Raw genomic sequence first — 13,145 nt, 5'->3', positions numbered from 1 at the left:
GCATGTAAAGATATAATTTTAGAAATGTAAATAGTAATTGTATACAAATAGTCCCAACACTCATGTGCTCTGTCTAGAATTATGCACACTCTTATTTTTTTTTAATAGCCTAACAGTTTATCTTGACAATATATATATATATATATATACTTGCGCACACACCAAATTATTTTGTAATGTATTGAATTAATTTTCTGAAACTTTGAGATAAAGCCTTCTCATGTATGTTTTAAAGCTATTTTCAATGAAGGACTTTTTTGGTGTTTTTCCAAATCTTTTTTAGAATGGTTGTGGTCCTGTTTCAGTATGCATTGATCCTTGAATAAGACATTATTAGCTTGCTGCAAGAGATGGTAGATATGTGTATCTTATACATATTAGCTTGCAAGTACTCACTCAGAAAGTTCCTGCCATCTTCTTTCTCTTTTTTTTTCCATCAAAAGAGCCTTTTCTTTCTATGATTAAGATAGCCTTTACACTATTAAATCTGCATCTCTCTCTCTCTCCACTTTGTTTTCTCCCCTCCCAGTATTTTCAGTTCAGTGATAATATAATCATAAATTGTTCAAAATAGATTTTCTGTATGAAAATTCAGTAAAAGTAGAGTCTGATTTTATTTTAGTGATGGTTCATTTTATAAAATCAATTGATTAGTTTAAAAGGTTTTTGGTTGAGTATTATTCTTATTTGATTCTAGTCTTATGGAGTAGACAGGATGGCTGAATTTGGTTTAATTTGTCTCTTCTATGTGAATGGTTGTGATTGTTCTTTTAATGTTTATAATTTTATGGACATTGCTCAAATATGTAGACATACACTGAGAAAAAAACAAAAAAGAAAAGGTTTTTGAGTACAACGGGTATCAAGCTTTAAGATTGAGAAATAAAAAGGACAGACAAAGATGCTCATCCTGGCTCTAAGTGGAGTCTAGTGTTTGGTCCTGACCCATTTGATCAGAATCACGGGCCTGATTACATTGCACCAGAGTCTCAGACTCCACTACTCACACACACACTGTATGTACACTCAGGTCAGTGACTGTGAGTGACCCATCATCATCTCATGTTCAAACTTTAAACTCTTTTGAACATTCAACCAAATTTCATCATATTAATTTATCAATCTAGTTCCTACTTCCTACTTCCTACTATGAAATAAAAGAATGAGAAAATTGAATTGATTGAACTCAAAAGCACATGCCTGCTGATTAAATAGATTGAAAGATCCAAAAGTAAAAATAATAAAAAAAAAGCCTCTGATTCAGAGCGCGCAGGACAAGTCGTCCAGAAAGACAGCAGCTTTACAACCACACAGTTTTGAGTACACTCACTTGTGATCACCCACTCACTCACTCACTCACTCACACAGGGCAGGGCCTTCAAATCATGAAAACCCAAGAAAAAGCCAACATTGTTAACAACGGTCACCACCCCCCCTTTCTGCCCAAACATCACACCATTCGTAAATTATAATTATAAATACATAAATAAATAGTAGTACTACAGTAACTAGTTTTAACTGGGTCCTCTCTCTCTCTCTGTGTGTGTGTGTGCTAGTACACTCCCATTCCCATTCATATATCAAAAAGCCTACAAACAACAGAGGGAATCCATTGTTAACGGCTCACCCACCACCCTTTCTACTCTCATCTCCCAATGCATATGTAGTATATACTTTTTTTAAAATATATATATATATATAATATATATATATATATATTTAAGTAATATATAGTTTGATGGTTTCGAGGCTGTTTAAAAAAATTTCAGATGGGGTCCACAATCCATAGAGCACCGTCGATATGAGATCCAACGATCAAACGCGAACCGCGGCGCACAGGAAACCGCTTTCCGAGTTGTCGGACACACCCACTGGCCACTGCCACCACTAATTCCTTTTTAAAGAAAAGAATTAGACAACCAAAAAAATTAAAAAAAAAAGACACAACCCAATGCCAATGCAACGGCTACTTTGGGGAGCAAAGGCGGGAACAGTTTGACCAGTCAAAGCTGACGTGGAATTAAAGCAAGAGCGGGAGCGGGAAAGAAGAGTCAGACGATGGCCGGAGAGGTGGGGTCAGCCGAAGATGGCATATCGGGACCCACCCGGCAACCCTCAAGCATGAACACGACGTCGGCCATGGATGGCCGGTCGAGCGGGTCCGGCGCCGTGCATAGTAGCCCGACCTTGACTCCGAGGAGGAACTCCTCCCACTCCGATGACTCCGGGTCAAGCTCCAGCAACCCCGGCTCCATGAGCTCCGACACTTGGCCTCTTTGAAGCTGCCGTTTGACCCACTTGACGATGTCCTCGCCGCCCTCCCCTTCTCCACCCATGAACATCCCCGGCCGCTTCCCCGTCAGCAACTCCAGCAACACGATCCCGAAGCTGTACACATCTCCCTCCCTCGTCGCTTGCCCGGCTGCTGCCGCGTCCGGCGCCACGTAGCCCAGTGACCCTACCACCGGTGTCGCTGAGGCTGATGTAGTCGCCGCCTCTGCCGCCGCCCCCAGAGTCACTGCCAGCCTCTCCAACCCGAAGTCCGACAAATGCGGCTCGAAGTCGGCGTCGAAGAGTATGTTCTGTGGCTTGACGTCGCCGTGCACGACACTGGCCGTATGGAGAAAGCCTAGGCCCCGAGCCACGCCAAGCGCGATGAGATGACGCATCGGCCAATTGAGGATGTGCCCGTCCTGGTGCGATGCCTCTTGGAGCAATGTGGCGAGGTTGCCATTGGGCATGTAGTCGTAGACCAACAGTCGAACATCTGGCGGGGGTCCGGCGTAGTATCCTCGTAGGACTGTGAGGTTCCGGTGCTTCACCTTGCCAAGCGTCTCACACTCCTTCCTGAAAAACCCCTCTTCGATCACGATTTGGCCGTCGGCGGAAGTGGAAGGCAGACGGAGTATCGATAGCACTGTACCGTCATTGTAACAGGCCTTGAATACGAGGCCGTGACGTCCACGACTGAGAACATTCTCTTCGTCGAACTGGCGGGTGGCCTCCACTGTCTCTGCGTACGTGATCTTATTGCTGAACATGATTAGCTTCGGCAAAGCAGTTCCGCCGTTCTCGCAACTGCTGCTCCGGTTCCCGCCGCTGGAACCGCTGCCGCGCGCCGGGCTCCTCTTCTTCACACCCGCCCTGTTGTCGAGGTAGCGGTGGCGGAGACGGCATAGGACAATGACGCAGCAGCAGAACAGTGATGCAATAACAAACGCGATCGCCGCCCCGATCCCAATCCAAAAGAACAAACGCTCTCGTCTCCTTTTCCTCTTCCTGGCCCTGGCTTCACTGCATTCCGTCAATAGAGGCCGTCCACAAAGGCCGGGATTTTCGGCGAACACTGAGGGGTTGTTGAACTGGGAGGCAAGCATGGCAGGAATCTCTCCTTGCAGATTGTTTTCGGAGACGTTGAAGTGAATCAGGCCGGGAATGCGAGCTAGGTCGGATGGGATAGCGCCGGTGAGCTCGTTGGTGGAGAGGTCCAGCGTCTGTAGCTTGGAGAGGTTGGACAGAGAACGGGGAATGGTGCCAGTGAGGTGGTTCCCGTCCAGGCGGAGCACGGTCAGGGACGAGCATTGCGAAAGCTCTGGTGGGATTCCGCCGGTGAGATCGTTTCGGCCAAGGTCGAGCACAGCGAGAGTGGAGAGATGAGAGAGATCGACGGGGATCTCGCCGGACAACCGATTGGACCGCAGATCAAGCACTGTGAGATTGGAGCAATTGCCGAGCTCCGGTGGTATACCGCCTGATATTTCATTGCCGGAGAGGGAAAGGACTTGCAAGGATTCAAGGTAGCCGTAAGTCACCGGAATGGAGCCGGAGAAGGAGTTTCCGGAAAGATTGAGCCGCTGCAAACCCAAGAGGCTGCTGAAACCCTCGGGAACCTCGCCGGAGAATGAGTTTCCAGCGAGAGAAACCTCCTGAAGGTTTGGCAACCCAAAAAGCTCGGTCGGAACCTCACCGGAGAGGTTCTTCAAGCCGCCAAGCTCCAGTACCGTCAGGCTTGTTAGGCTCCCTATGCCCGCCGGCATGCCGCCAGAGAAGCCATTGCCGCTGAGATTCAAGACCCGCAGCATAACAAGATTCTGGATACCGGACGGGATGTCGCCGGAGAATCCGTTAACGGCGAGGTCCAAGAACGTCAAATTCCCCAACTTCATGATCTCCTCCGGAATCCTCCCACTCAACTGGTTCTCGCCCAGCGATAGCATCTCCAGCTTCGAAAGACGCCCAAGGCTAGCCGGAATCTGCCCGGAAAACTGATTCCCGCCAAGACGAAGCTCCCTGAGCGCACTAAGACCACCAAGAACCGGCGGAATCTCGCCGGAAAACCGATTTTCTTGAAGATAAAATATTTGGAGCGATCCACAAGACCCAATCTCCATTGGTACCGGACCACTCATTGAGTTCCTCGCGATCCGGAAATCTTGCAGCGCCGGGAGCCTTCCGATAGCCGGCGGAAGAAGGCCGGAAATCGAGTTACCAGAGAGATCCAAGATAGTGAGGTTCGGCATAGCAGTAAGCCAGGATGGAAATCGCCCGGCAATTTCATTCTCCTTGAGGTCGAGAACCTGGAGGGCGGTGGAGTTGAGGGCAGCCACCGGGGCTTCAATGCCGGAGAAACGGTTGAAACTGAGCTGAACGATGCGGAGAGAATGGGAGAGGAGGGAGGAAGGGAGGACGCCGGAGAGGAGATTATGAGAGAGAGAAAGGACCTGGAGGGAAGGGATGGCGGAGGGGAGGACGCCCTGGAGTGAGTTGCCCTGGAGACTGAGATGAAGAAGAGAGGAGCAGTTGGATAAGGCAGCAGGGATTGGACCACGGAGCTGGTTCCAGTCGAGCCAAAGATAGACAAGAGACTGGAGATGGCCGAGAGAAGCAGGTAGAGCGCCGGAGAGGCGGTTGAAGGAAAGATTAAGGAGGCTGAGGCGGAGAGGGAGAGATAGAGGGATAGGGCCGGAGAGGGAGTTGGAGGAGAGGTCGAGGAGACGAAGATTAGGAGAGAATGAGGACGGGAGAGGGCCAGAGAGGAGGTTAGAGGCGAGATTGACGACTTGGAGGTCGGAGAGGTTGGTGAGAAGAGAGGAAGGGAGAGGGCCGGAAATGGAGTTGGATTGGAGGAAAAGGGAGCGAAGGTGGGGAAGGGAGGAGAGGGCGGAGACGGGGAGAGGGCCGGAGAGGGAGTTAGAGCGGAGGCTGAGCTTGGTTAGAAAAGGGAGAGGTATGAGAGAGGAGGCAGGGAGAGGGCCGGAGAGGCGGAGACGAGGGAGGCGGAGCTCAACGACGCGGTAGGAGATGGGAGAGCAGGAGACACCACGCCAGGAGCAAGGGGCGGAGGAGATGGAAGGGTCCCAGCCGGAGAGGGCGTTGAGAGGGTCCCGGAGAGCTTGGCGGAAGGCGAGGAGGGCATCGATCTCGGCCTGGAGGTCAGGAGGGCGAGGTGGAGTGGCGGAGGAGATGAGAAGAGGGAGGAGGAGAAGGAGGAGAAGGAGAATGAAGCGCATTGTGAGAGAGAGAGAGAGAGAAAGAAAGAGAGCTCTGGAGAAAGAGAGGTTCTTGGAGAAGAAGGGAGGGAGGAGGGGTTTTGTTTTGAGGAATTTTGAAAAATTAAAAGGGGGAAAAGGCAATCGTGAATTTTATTTATTTATTTCATTTATTTATTTAACAGCTGTAAAATTTCGAGGATGACGTGGATAAAAAGAGTACTTGACCGTTCGAGTTTTGCAGTTAGGGACCTGGAAAAGGTGGGAATTATTTATTTATTTATTTATGTATATTTAGAAGGGAATGGCCGTGAAGTGGACTTTGGCTGGATCTTGCACAGGAGAATGCTGTTGTTCATGTTTTTGGGCTTTTTGCTGCCGTGTACTTAAATAAATAATATTTATTATTATTATTATTATTATTATTATTATTATTATTATTATTTTCCCTTCTTGAAATAAATGTTTATATATGCTTATAAGATAATTGTTATATATATATATATATATATTTTTTTTTGTGATTTATAATGTATGATGTTTAAAAGGGCATGGTTTATAATAATAACACATTCTTATAGGGACATAGAAGCAATTTTATATCATTTGTTTAATAGGGTCATTGAAATTGGGATTTGGTCCCCGCTAGCCAACAATATGGGTCACGTCCAACCAGAAAACAAATTTTAAACCCGGATTTTTCTATGGTTGGGGTTGGGACATCTAGGACTTTGCGAATGAGTTTAGATCTCTAGCACAGTAGCATAATAGCAAGATACTGTTGTATTTTGCTCTTGCAAATATATATTTTTTATGTGGGTGTTTATGTTAATTAATGTAAAGGCGGGAAATACTAATTCAGAGTATAGTGGCGGGAAAAAACATGGCTTTCCGGCGTATTAATGCAGAGTATGTGAATGTGTGCTTCGAGTTAAAAGATGAATGAGGTTCACGCCTTACATCTTTCTTATTTATTTTATTTTATTTTATTTTATTTATTTATTTATTTATAATGATAGAATTAAATAGATGTGGTCCATGGGGTGTCTAACATGTATTTATTAAAGTGTGTTTAGGAACCAAATGAGTTCCCTATTTGAGTCAAAAGTTTTAACTTTGATTAGAAAAAGTCAAATCAAAAGTTAAATAGAAAATAATAGAAATTTCCTTGATGAAGATATATTAAGAAATAGTACATTGGCCAAATACTCAATCCTCTTTATTAGGATAAGCTTTGCCTTTACTTTTGAAGATAATGATTTCTCTAGTAATTCTTTTTGTATTTTTTTCGGCGAACTATCTCTAATTTATCCATTGAAACACTATGATGGACGAATGCGGTTCATTCATTTTAATAAAAAAAAACATTAAAAAATACTATCATGAGTTTGTTCTCCGTCCCCTTGCTATATTTTTATTTCCAATAAAATGTGAATTATTCAATCTTAAAAAATAAAAGCAAAACAGGTGATGGTGGTCCACAAACTGAAACATGGAAATACCAGGATAGATGATTATCAGAATGGAGAAGAGGAGCAGGCCAGGCATTAGGAATTCATGAATAAGAGGCGCCAATAGAGGACATAGAGCCCCTCAACCAAATTAAATAATAATAATAATAATAATAATAATAATAATAAAAAAACTAGCTAGACAACACAATCCCCTCATTGGCATCATAAAATAAATAAAGTTTGGTTTCAATTCATATGATCTTTATAACTCCTAGCCACATGTTGTTACTACTGAATAGGAAACATCATTCATTACTGTCAAAAAAGTTTTACCTTTCAAGCATTTCTTCAATGTGTGCAGTTATAGCTCAATGGTCACCAAAACCTGCAAATTGGCTACAAATGAATGAGAGATAGACAAGGACAGGGCTTATAGTGCAATGGTTGTGATCCAATAGATTGGAAGAAGGGTCCCCAACCTAGAATAAACAAGTACATATTTGCTGCATCTCAGGCCAAGCATGACCAGAGACATAAGTACACCTAAAACTCTCTTAACTGCAAATCTGAACCTCCAGTTCAGATTGGAATTTGAGGTGACAAAGAAGACACCATGCTTGAAAGACAAAACACACGGGTCCAGTTTATGCATAATTCAAGATGAGAATCAACATAGATAATGCATCTAAAGATTGCAATAGAGCATTAGATAATGAACCGGTCTCACCATGGATCAAATACAGTCAAAGCTCTTGTTTTGATGATAGGAAAAGCTATATATATATGTATGGTATCTTGGCATGTCTGCAAATGGAATGCTGTTAAAAAGTGAGGAAAAGACAATGTCCAAGTTTGCAATCACCAGTGCATTGCTTTGCTGGTCCCTTCCTTGATCACATGCATGGCTAAGTCTAAGTGAGGCCCTTTCATTTTGCTTTCATTGTCACAGAAAAGAAGAATTTTACTCTCCAGTGAACACATTGCTTTTATCTTCAATGTAAATGAGGTAGAAGACCTGGATAAGGATTATAGATAGGATCATACCACAGTGAAGGAGAACAGTGGATACCCTTTGAAGCCACAAGTCTTCATGCTCAAATTGGTTGTCATGTGCCTTTCAATCTAACTTGTCCTCAAATAATTGAATCTGTAACAGCATAAAACACTATATGCATGTCAACTCATACAACTGCTACTTCCTAGCTGATTAAACAAGAAACAACATGTAGGGAAGCCAAAATAGTTGAACTAAGTTCACAAATCTCAGCAAAGATAAGCAGAATATATTGCAATAGCCAATCAATATAACTATTTTAAAATGAGGTCGAAAACTTGAAGAATGTCCTCAGGCTTGCACAATTATGAGGACAATTATAAACAGAGTGCTCACCTGATCTTTCAAGTTCAATCAAGAAAATAAAAAAACAGTTCCGGATAAGTTCATCCACTTCCACGCTACATAGACAACTATTGCAACATGATGGCTTTGTAAGACACTTTAGTAGATTTTTTCATTTGGCATATGAAGGAATGTCGCCTCTGTCACATCAAGACAAGTTTATATTGGTTGCGTCAGTTGACATGAACAAACCTCAGAACAGTGAGTCAAGAAATCATGATCAAGAAATTTCATTCAATTTACCAATATAAGAAACAGATAATATATTTAAACCTCAAGACAAGTAATGTGATCATAGGCTAAAACCAGCATCTCATTTGACCTCTGCCAGCAGGCAGCAGTTGAGTGAAACAAGCTGCGAAGTAAGAACAGAAGTACATGACCTCAATCTAAAGTACTAGACTCATTATCAACTATCAAGCATAACCATCAATTTTTCAAACAGTCATAATAATGGGTTTTCCTTCAGCAGTAACAAGTAGCAGTAATAAATAGTATGATTCAAAGTATGAACAATTAACAGAAGGGTGTTGCCTGGCATTGCAAAGGAACAGAAAATGTCTTGGTTAAAATTTGAGAACACCTACCACAAAAAAGTAAAGAAATTATACAGTAAGATCTGATCCTCCACTACCAAGCAAAATACTTGTGTTTTTGACCTGTTGTATCAGAAGCATAAACAATAATTCAGAGAAACCTAAACTCGAGGGATACTGTAACTACAAGACTCACCATATTACAAAATCTAAAACAGTGAGGTTATCTCAATTTCATGGAATTCGGATTATTGTCAAATAAGATAATTAATGAGCCCTGTACAGATCTAGGATATCCTGCAGTACTTTCTGATTCCTTTACATATCACAGAAGAACTTACAAGTGAGGTCTAACATGTTAAACATTGTGAATTAGAGCATAGATAACTCAATTCAATATCTACTGACAGGGGAATAAAATAAATAAATAATAATGATACAAACAGCTGAATGGAATATGAGAATTATAACTTTTAGCAAGGTAATGAGGAAAAAAGTAACAAATTCAAACCAACCACCATAAGGGACGAGTTGCTCATCAGCTCCTCCGGCTCACGCAATGAACCCTGAAAAAACCATGGAAACTTACATTACTACATGAAAAACCTGTCATTCACCATGATTATTTGTTTTATATGAACAGGAAAACAAGATTGACAAAGTGTTAAAAAGGAAGTCGAACTCTCAACATGGAAGTTAATGGCACTACCACTTGCCTATTGCGGAGATGGTCAAAGTTTCACAAAGTCAAATTGAAAAAAAAAATTATCTAGCCAATTCTCATAACAGCCACAAGAAAGCACCTAGAATACAACATTTGACTATTCAACCAAAAACAACAATGGGAAAAAGTTTAACAAAGACAACTCAAGCATCAGGTAACACTTTTTAATTTATTCAATTTATTTATTTATTATGCTTATATAATCTTGTCCATTAGATCTCCCGTGCGAAGAATTAAATGCTGGCCACATAGTAAATTCATAGAAGATCATTAAGCCACCACAACCGCACTTGTATGTCCCTTTGACAACTCTTTTAAAGAACAATACTTGTCAACTTTAGTTAAAAAAATAATAATAATTACTAATATAAACAAGCGGTTATACAAACAAATATGATTTTGATTTAGCTTTCAATTTTGCCAATGAGACATGGCTAGTAAATAAGAGTATACAAATGTACAAGTTGTATGAAGCACAACAGAATATATACCAACTATTGCTTGCCAGCGGATAGCATATATTACAAAACCTGAGACATTTATATCAATGTTAACCTCTAATAAACATATGGAAGAATTGCCCGGCGAGTCACTGGATAGTTTTCAAACTTTTGATGGTACCATCTGTGAGTTTCTGCTGCTGCAAAGACGAGATTTGATACCTGAAATCAAGTTTGTATGATTCAACCATGAATAATCAACCGAAGAGTGTCCTCTAGCATTGTGATGGAATAGAAAATAAGTTGGTTAAAATTAGAGTAGACCTACCACAAAAAAGAAAAGAAGCCATATAGTAAGATCTAATCCTCCGCTTGCAAGCAAAATGCTTGCATATATGACCTGTTTTATGAATTGCAAAAAGAAATATTCACAAAACTTAGAATCAAGAGCTATTGAAGCCACAGAAGAAATTCTTTTTTGCTGCAACAGGGTTATCTCAGTTTCTTGACATTGGATTTCCAGTCTATACAATTGTGAAAGAAATTATATAACTACTGAGCCCTGTTAAGATCTAGGATAGCCCATAGTGATTTTGAATTCTTTTTACATACCATAGAAGAAGTTATGTCTAAGTGTTTGTGTATAGAGTCTAATTTTGTTAAGCAGTGTAAAGTACAGACACACAAGTCATAAATACTCACTGATACACATAAAATTAGTTTTAGTTACTTTAGATGGACTTAGAAGTCATAAATTGATGATAAAACTAACTGAAGGAGAGTATGAGAATTACTATCTCAGCAAGGTAGTGCGCACAAGAAACATATTCAAACCAGTCACCATGAGGGATCACATACTCGTCAGCTCCTCTGTGCTCACGCAATGAACCCTGGAAAATTATCATTGTACCTCTCATTAGAAAATGAAAAAAACACTTATCATACGAGATATGCAACAGTTGCTTTATCCAATGATATGCACAAAGAAAACAATGATCAAAATGATAAGCCTTCATCAGAAGGCATTGAATACAATAAGAATCTAAAACTTACAAGAATTGCATGGCAGCGAAGCTGATGACACCAGCCCCATATAAAAATAGTAGCACCAGCCCACTGGTACCATCCCAATTGAAGAAAAGGCCGTGCATATTCCCACCAATCAAGCTGAAGGTCTGGCATTGCTGCCCTACCTCTGACAATAAATTCAGATACTTGACTGCTCGCGTAGCTTACCGCTTCTGGGACAACTGAGCAACACAATGACAATGGTGCCGCAGTGTAAAAGCTGATCAGAGAACAAGAAATTGATAAGCATTCACCAAACAAGCACCCAAGCCCCATGATTGTAATATTTCTATAAGCAAGACAAAAATGAAATCTAATGAGGGAAATGATACAGTATATCCAACAGGAAAGCAAAACAGAGAACAACACATTTGAAGGCCATGACTGAATTGGGTAAAAGAATTTTGACAGACAAACAACTAATTTTGATACAAAAGAAGCTACAATGTAAGTTGTCATGTGCTTTCAACGTGTACTAGAAAGTTAAAGAACAAAAGGCAAGAAGAAACCAAGGATGTGAACTTACAATAAACCTGTTAGATAGCCCATAACATGCATTCGGGCGGATGAACTATAACTAAAAACATTTACTGTCTCATACAAGCGCCGCAGAAACTTGTGCTTCCATCAACAGAAGAACAAGTACAGTTCGCCAAACACGATGCCTATGCTCTGTCGGAGTTAATGACCTCTTCTGAAAGGAAAACACATGTGAACCTCCAGTCAAGTGGCTTGCAACTGTTGTATATTGAAATGAATCAGAGGCTGAAGGAACCATCTTTCCATATGCATAGAACCACATTAAAAGCAACATAGACGTCGTCACCAACACGGCCACCACATAAAAATGCAAAAAATATCTTTGCGGGACTGTGAATTTCTGAAAACTCATGAAGCAAATTTACAGCTTAGAATCATCCCAAGTACTCAATACACAGAATCTAGCAACAATCATCTAAACACATGAAAGCTAATGAAGCAGCCAATCCAACAGTCAATGAATAAAATCAAGAAAAGAAGAGTTATTGATTCACAGTATATAGTACACTAAAATCATATTAAGCAATTCAATGAAATGAACCTTCAAATTCAGAACAAGCATCAATTATCCATGGAGAAAACATCTATAAAACACAACAAGATCACAGCTTGACAGATGGGATATAATCATAAAATAAAGAATAAGATCAAACATCTTAAAAGAAAGAAAAAAAAAAAAACAAAAAAACAAAAAGAACCAATATATCAGACCATGATTCCTGAATTATTCAAATAACCATAAACCAAAAGCTTAGCATTGGATTAGGTTGGATGCTTACACGAGAAGAAGACTTGATGATCTTGCCTCTAGCCGCGAAATCCAAAAGAATCCGATGAAGGAGGCCAAACCAAGGGACAGGCAGAGAGGCCAAGAGAATGGGGAGGGTTCCTGCGACCCAAGCAAGGCGCAACAGAGGCGCAAGCGGCAACTCCATTGTCCGCTATGGGCCTATGGCTGAGGAGGAGATGAGAGGAAAACAAAGAAAAAGGCAAGGGTTTTGCCAAGCTCGCACGATATACCGCGAGGGCCACAAGGGATACCATCCCCCACCACGAAGAGAAGAAGAAGAAGAAGAAGTTGGAGCCGAGCTGCAGCCGAACGGCTCGAGCTAAGCTGGCGGCGTGATGGGCTTTGGCGGCGGCTGCGAGAAAGAGTATTGGTTTTTATCTCATAAAAGGATTTGGTAAAATTATCATAAGGCCCCTGCTTTGAACTAAAATTAGCTTGAAGTCCTTTCTCTTTGATAAATCAATAAACACTACCCAAATCTTTTTACTAAATTAAAATTACAAATTAATCATTTTTCAAATAAATAAGTATTAATTAAATATATTTTTTATATTTTTAAAAATTAAATTTTAATTTGATATAATAGTAAGAAATTATAAATGCCTATTTTAAGTATTTTATTACGTAAATGTAAATAATTTTGCTATCGCTCGGATCACAATATATGAATGTAATCCACAAAAATAAAATAGTCTACATGTTTCT

General features: G+C 41.1%; 2 protein-coding genes and 1 long non-coding RNA gene across 10 annotated transcripts; all 3 read right to left on the bottom strand.

The window, feature by feature from the left end:
* Nucleotides 1-1,729: 1,729 nt before the first annotated feature.
* On the bottom strand, nucleotides 1,730-5,539 carry LOC120275850 (probable inactive leucine-rich repeat receptor kinase XIAO). The gene has a single exon (XM_039282565.1). The coding sequence runs from the start codon at nucleotides 5,508-5,510 to the stop codon at nucleotides 2,052-2,054; it is 3,459 nt and encodes a 1,152-aa protein (XP_039138499.1). The 5' UTR covers nucleotides 5,511-5,539; the 3' UTR covers nucleotides 1,730-2,051.
* A 1,837-nt stretch (nucleotides 5,540-7,376) lies between these two features.
* On the bottom strand, nucleotides 7,377-9,576 carry LOC120275777. Of its 8 annotated transcripts, none has more exons than XR_005541157.1 (3): nucleotides 9,394-9,576; nucleotides 7,988-9,001; nucleotides 7,377-7,877 (listed from the first exon to the last, which is right to left on the bottom strand). It is a non-coding gene; the product is annotated as an uncharacterized LOC120275777 (long non-coding RNA). The 8 variants fall into 8 exon arrangements; XR_005541158.1 differs by having other exon boundaries at nucleotides 7,377-8,108; nucleotides 8,334-9,001; XR_005541154.1 differs by having other exon boundaries at nucleotides 7,377-8,090; nucleotides 8,334-9,001.
* A 411-nt stretch (nucleotides 9,577-9,987) lies between these two features.
* Nucleotides 9,988-12,769, bottom strand: LOC120275774 (polyprenol reductase 1-like). Its single transcript, XM_039282471.1, is given in 7 exon segments — nucleotides 9,988-10,264; nucleotides 10,371-10,442; nucleotides 10,837-10,932; nucleotides 11,096-11,330; nucleotides 11,637-11,722; nucleotides 11,724-11,990; nucleotides 12,430-12,769. Coding segments are annotated over 7 exon segments (1,017 nt in total). The 5' UTR covers nucleotides 12,586-12,769; the 3' UTR covers nucleotides 9,988-10,159.
* Between the last annotated feature and the right edge of the window lie 376 nt (nucleotides 12,770-13,145).

This window comes from Dioscorea cayenensis, chromosome 14, assembly GCF_009730915.1.
Source record: "Dioscorea cayenensis subsp. rotundata cultivar TDr96_F1 chromosome 14, TDr96_F1_v2_PseudoChromosome.rev07_lg8_w22 25.fasta, whole genome shotgun sequence".
Lineage (NCBI taxonomy): Eukaryota > Viridiplantae > Streptophyta > Magnoliopsida > Dioscoreales > Dioscoreaceae > Dioscorea > Dioscorea cayenensis.
The sequence above is the reverse complement of the archived record's forward strand: the minus strand, read 5'-3'. Positions and strand labels throughout refer to the sequence as shown.

Bases quoted from the DNA above. Each gene is read 5' to 3' on its own strand.
- LOC120275850 (XM_039282565.1), bottom strand. From the start codon at position 5,510: ATGCGCTTCATTCTCCTTCTCCTCCTTCTCCTCCTCCCTCTTCTCATC.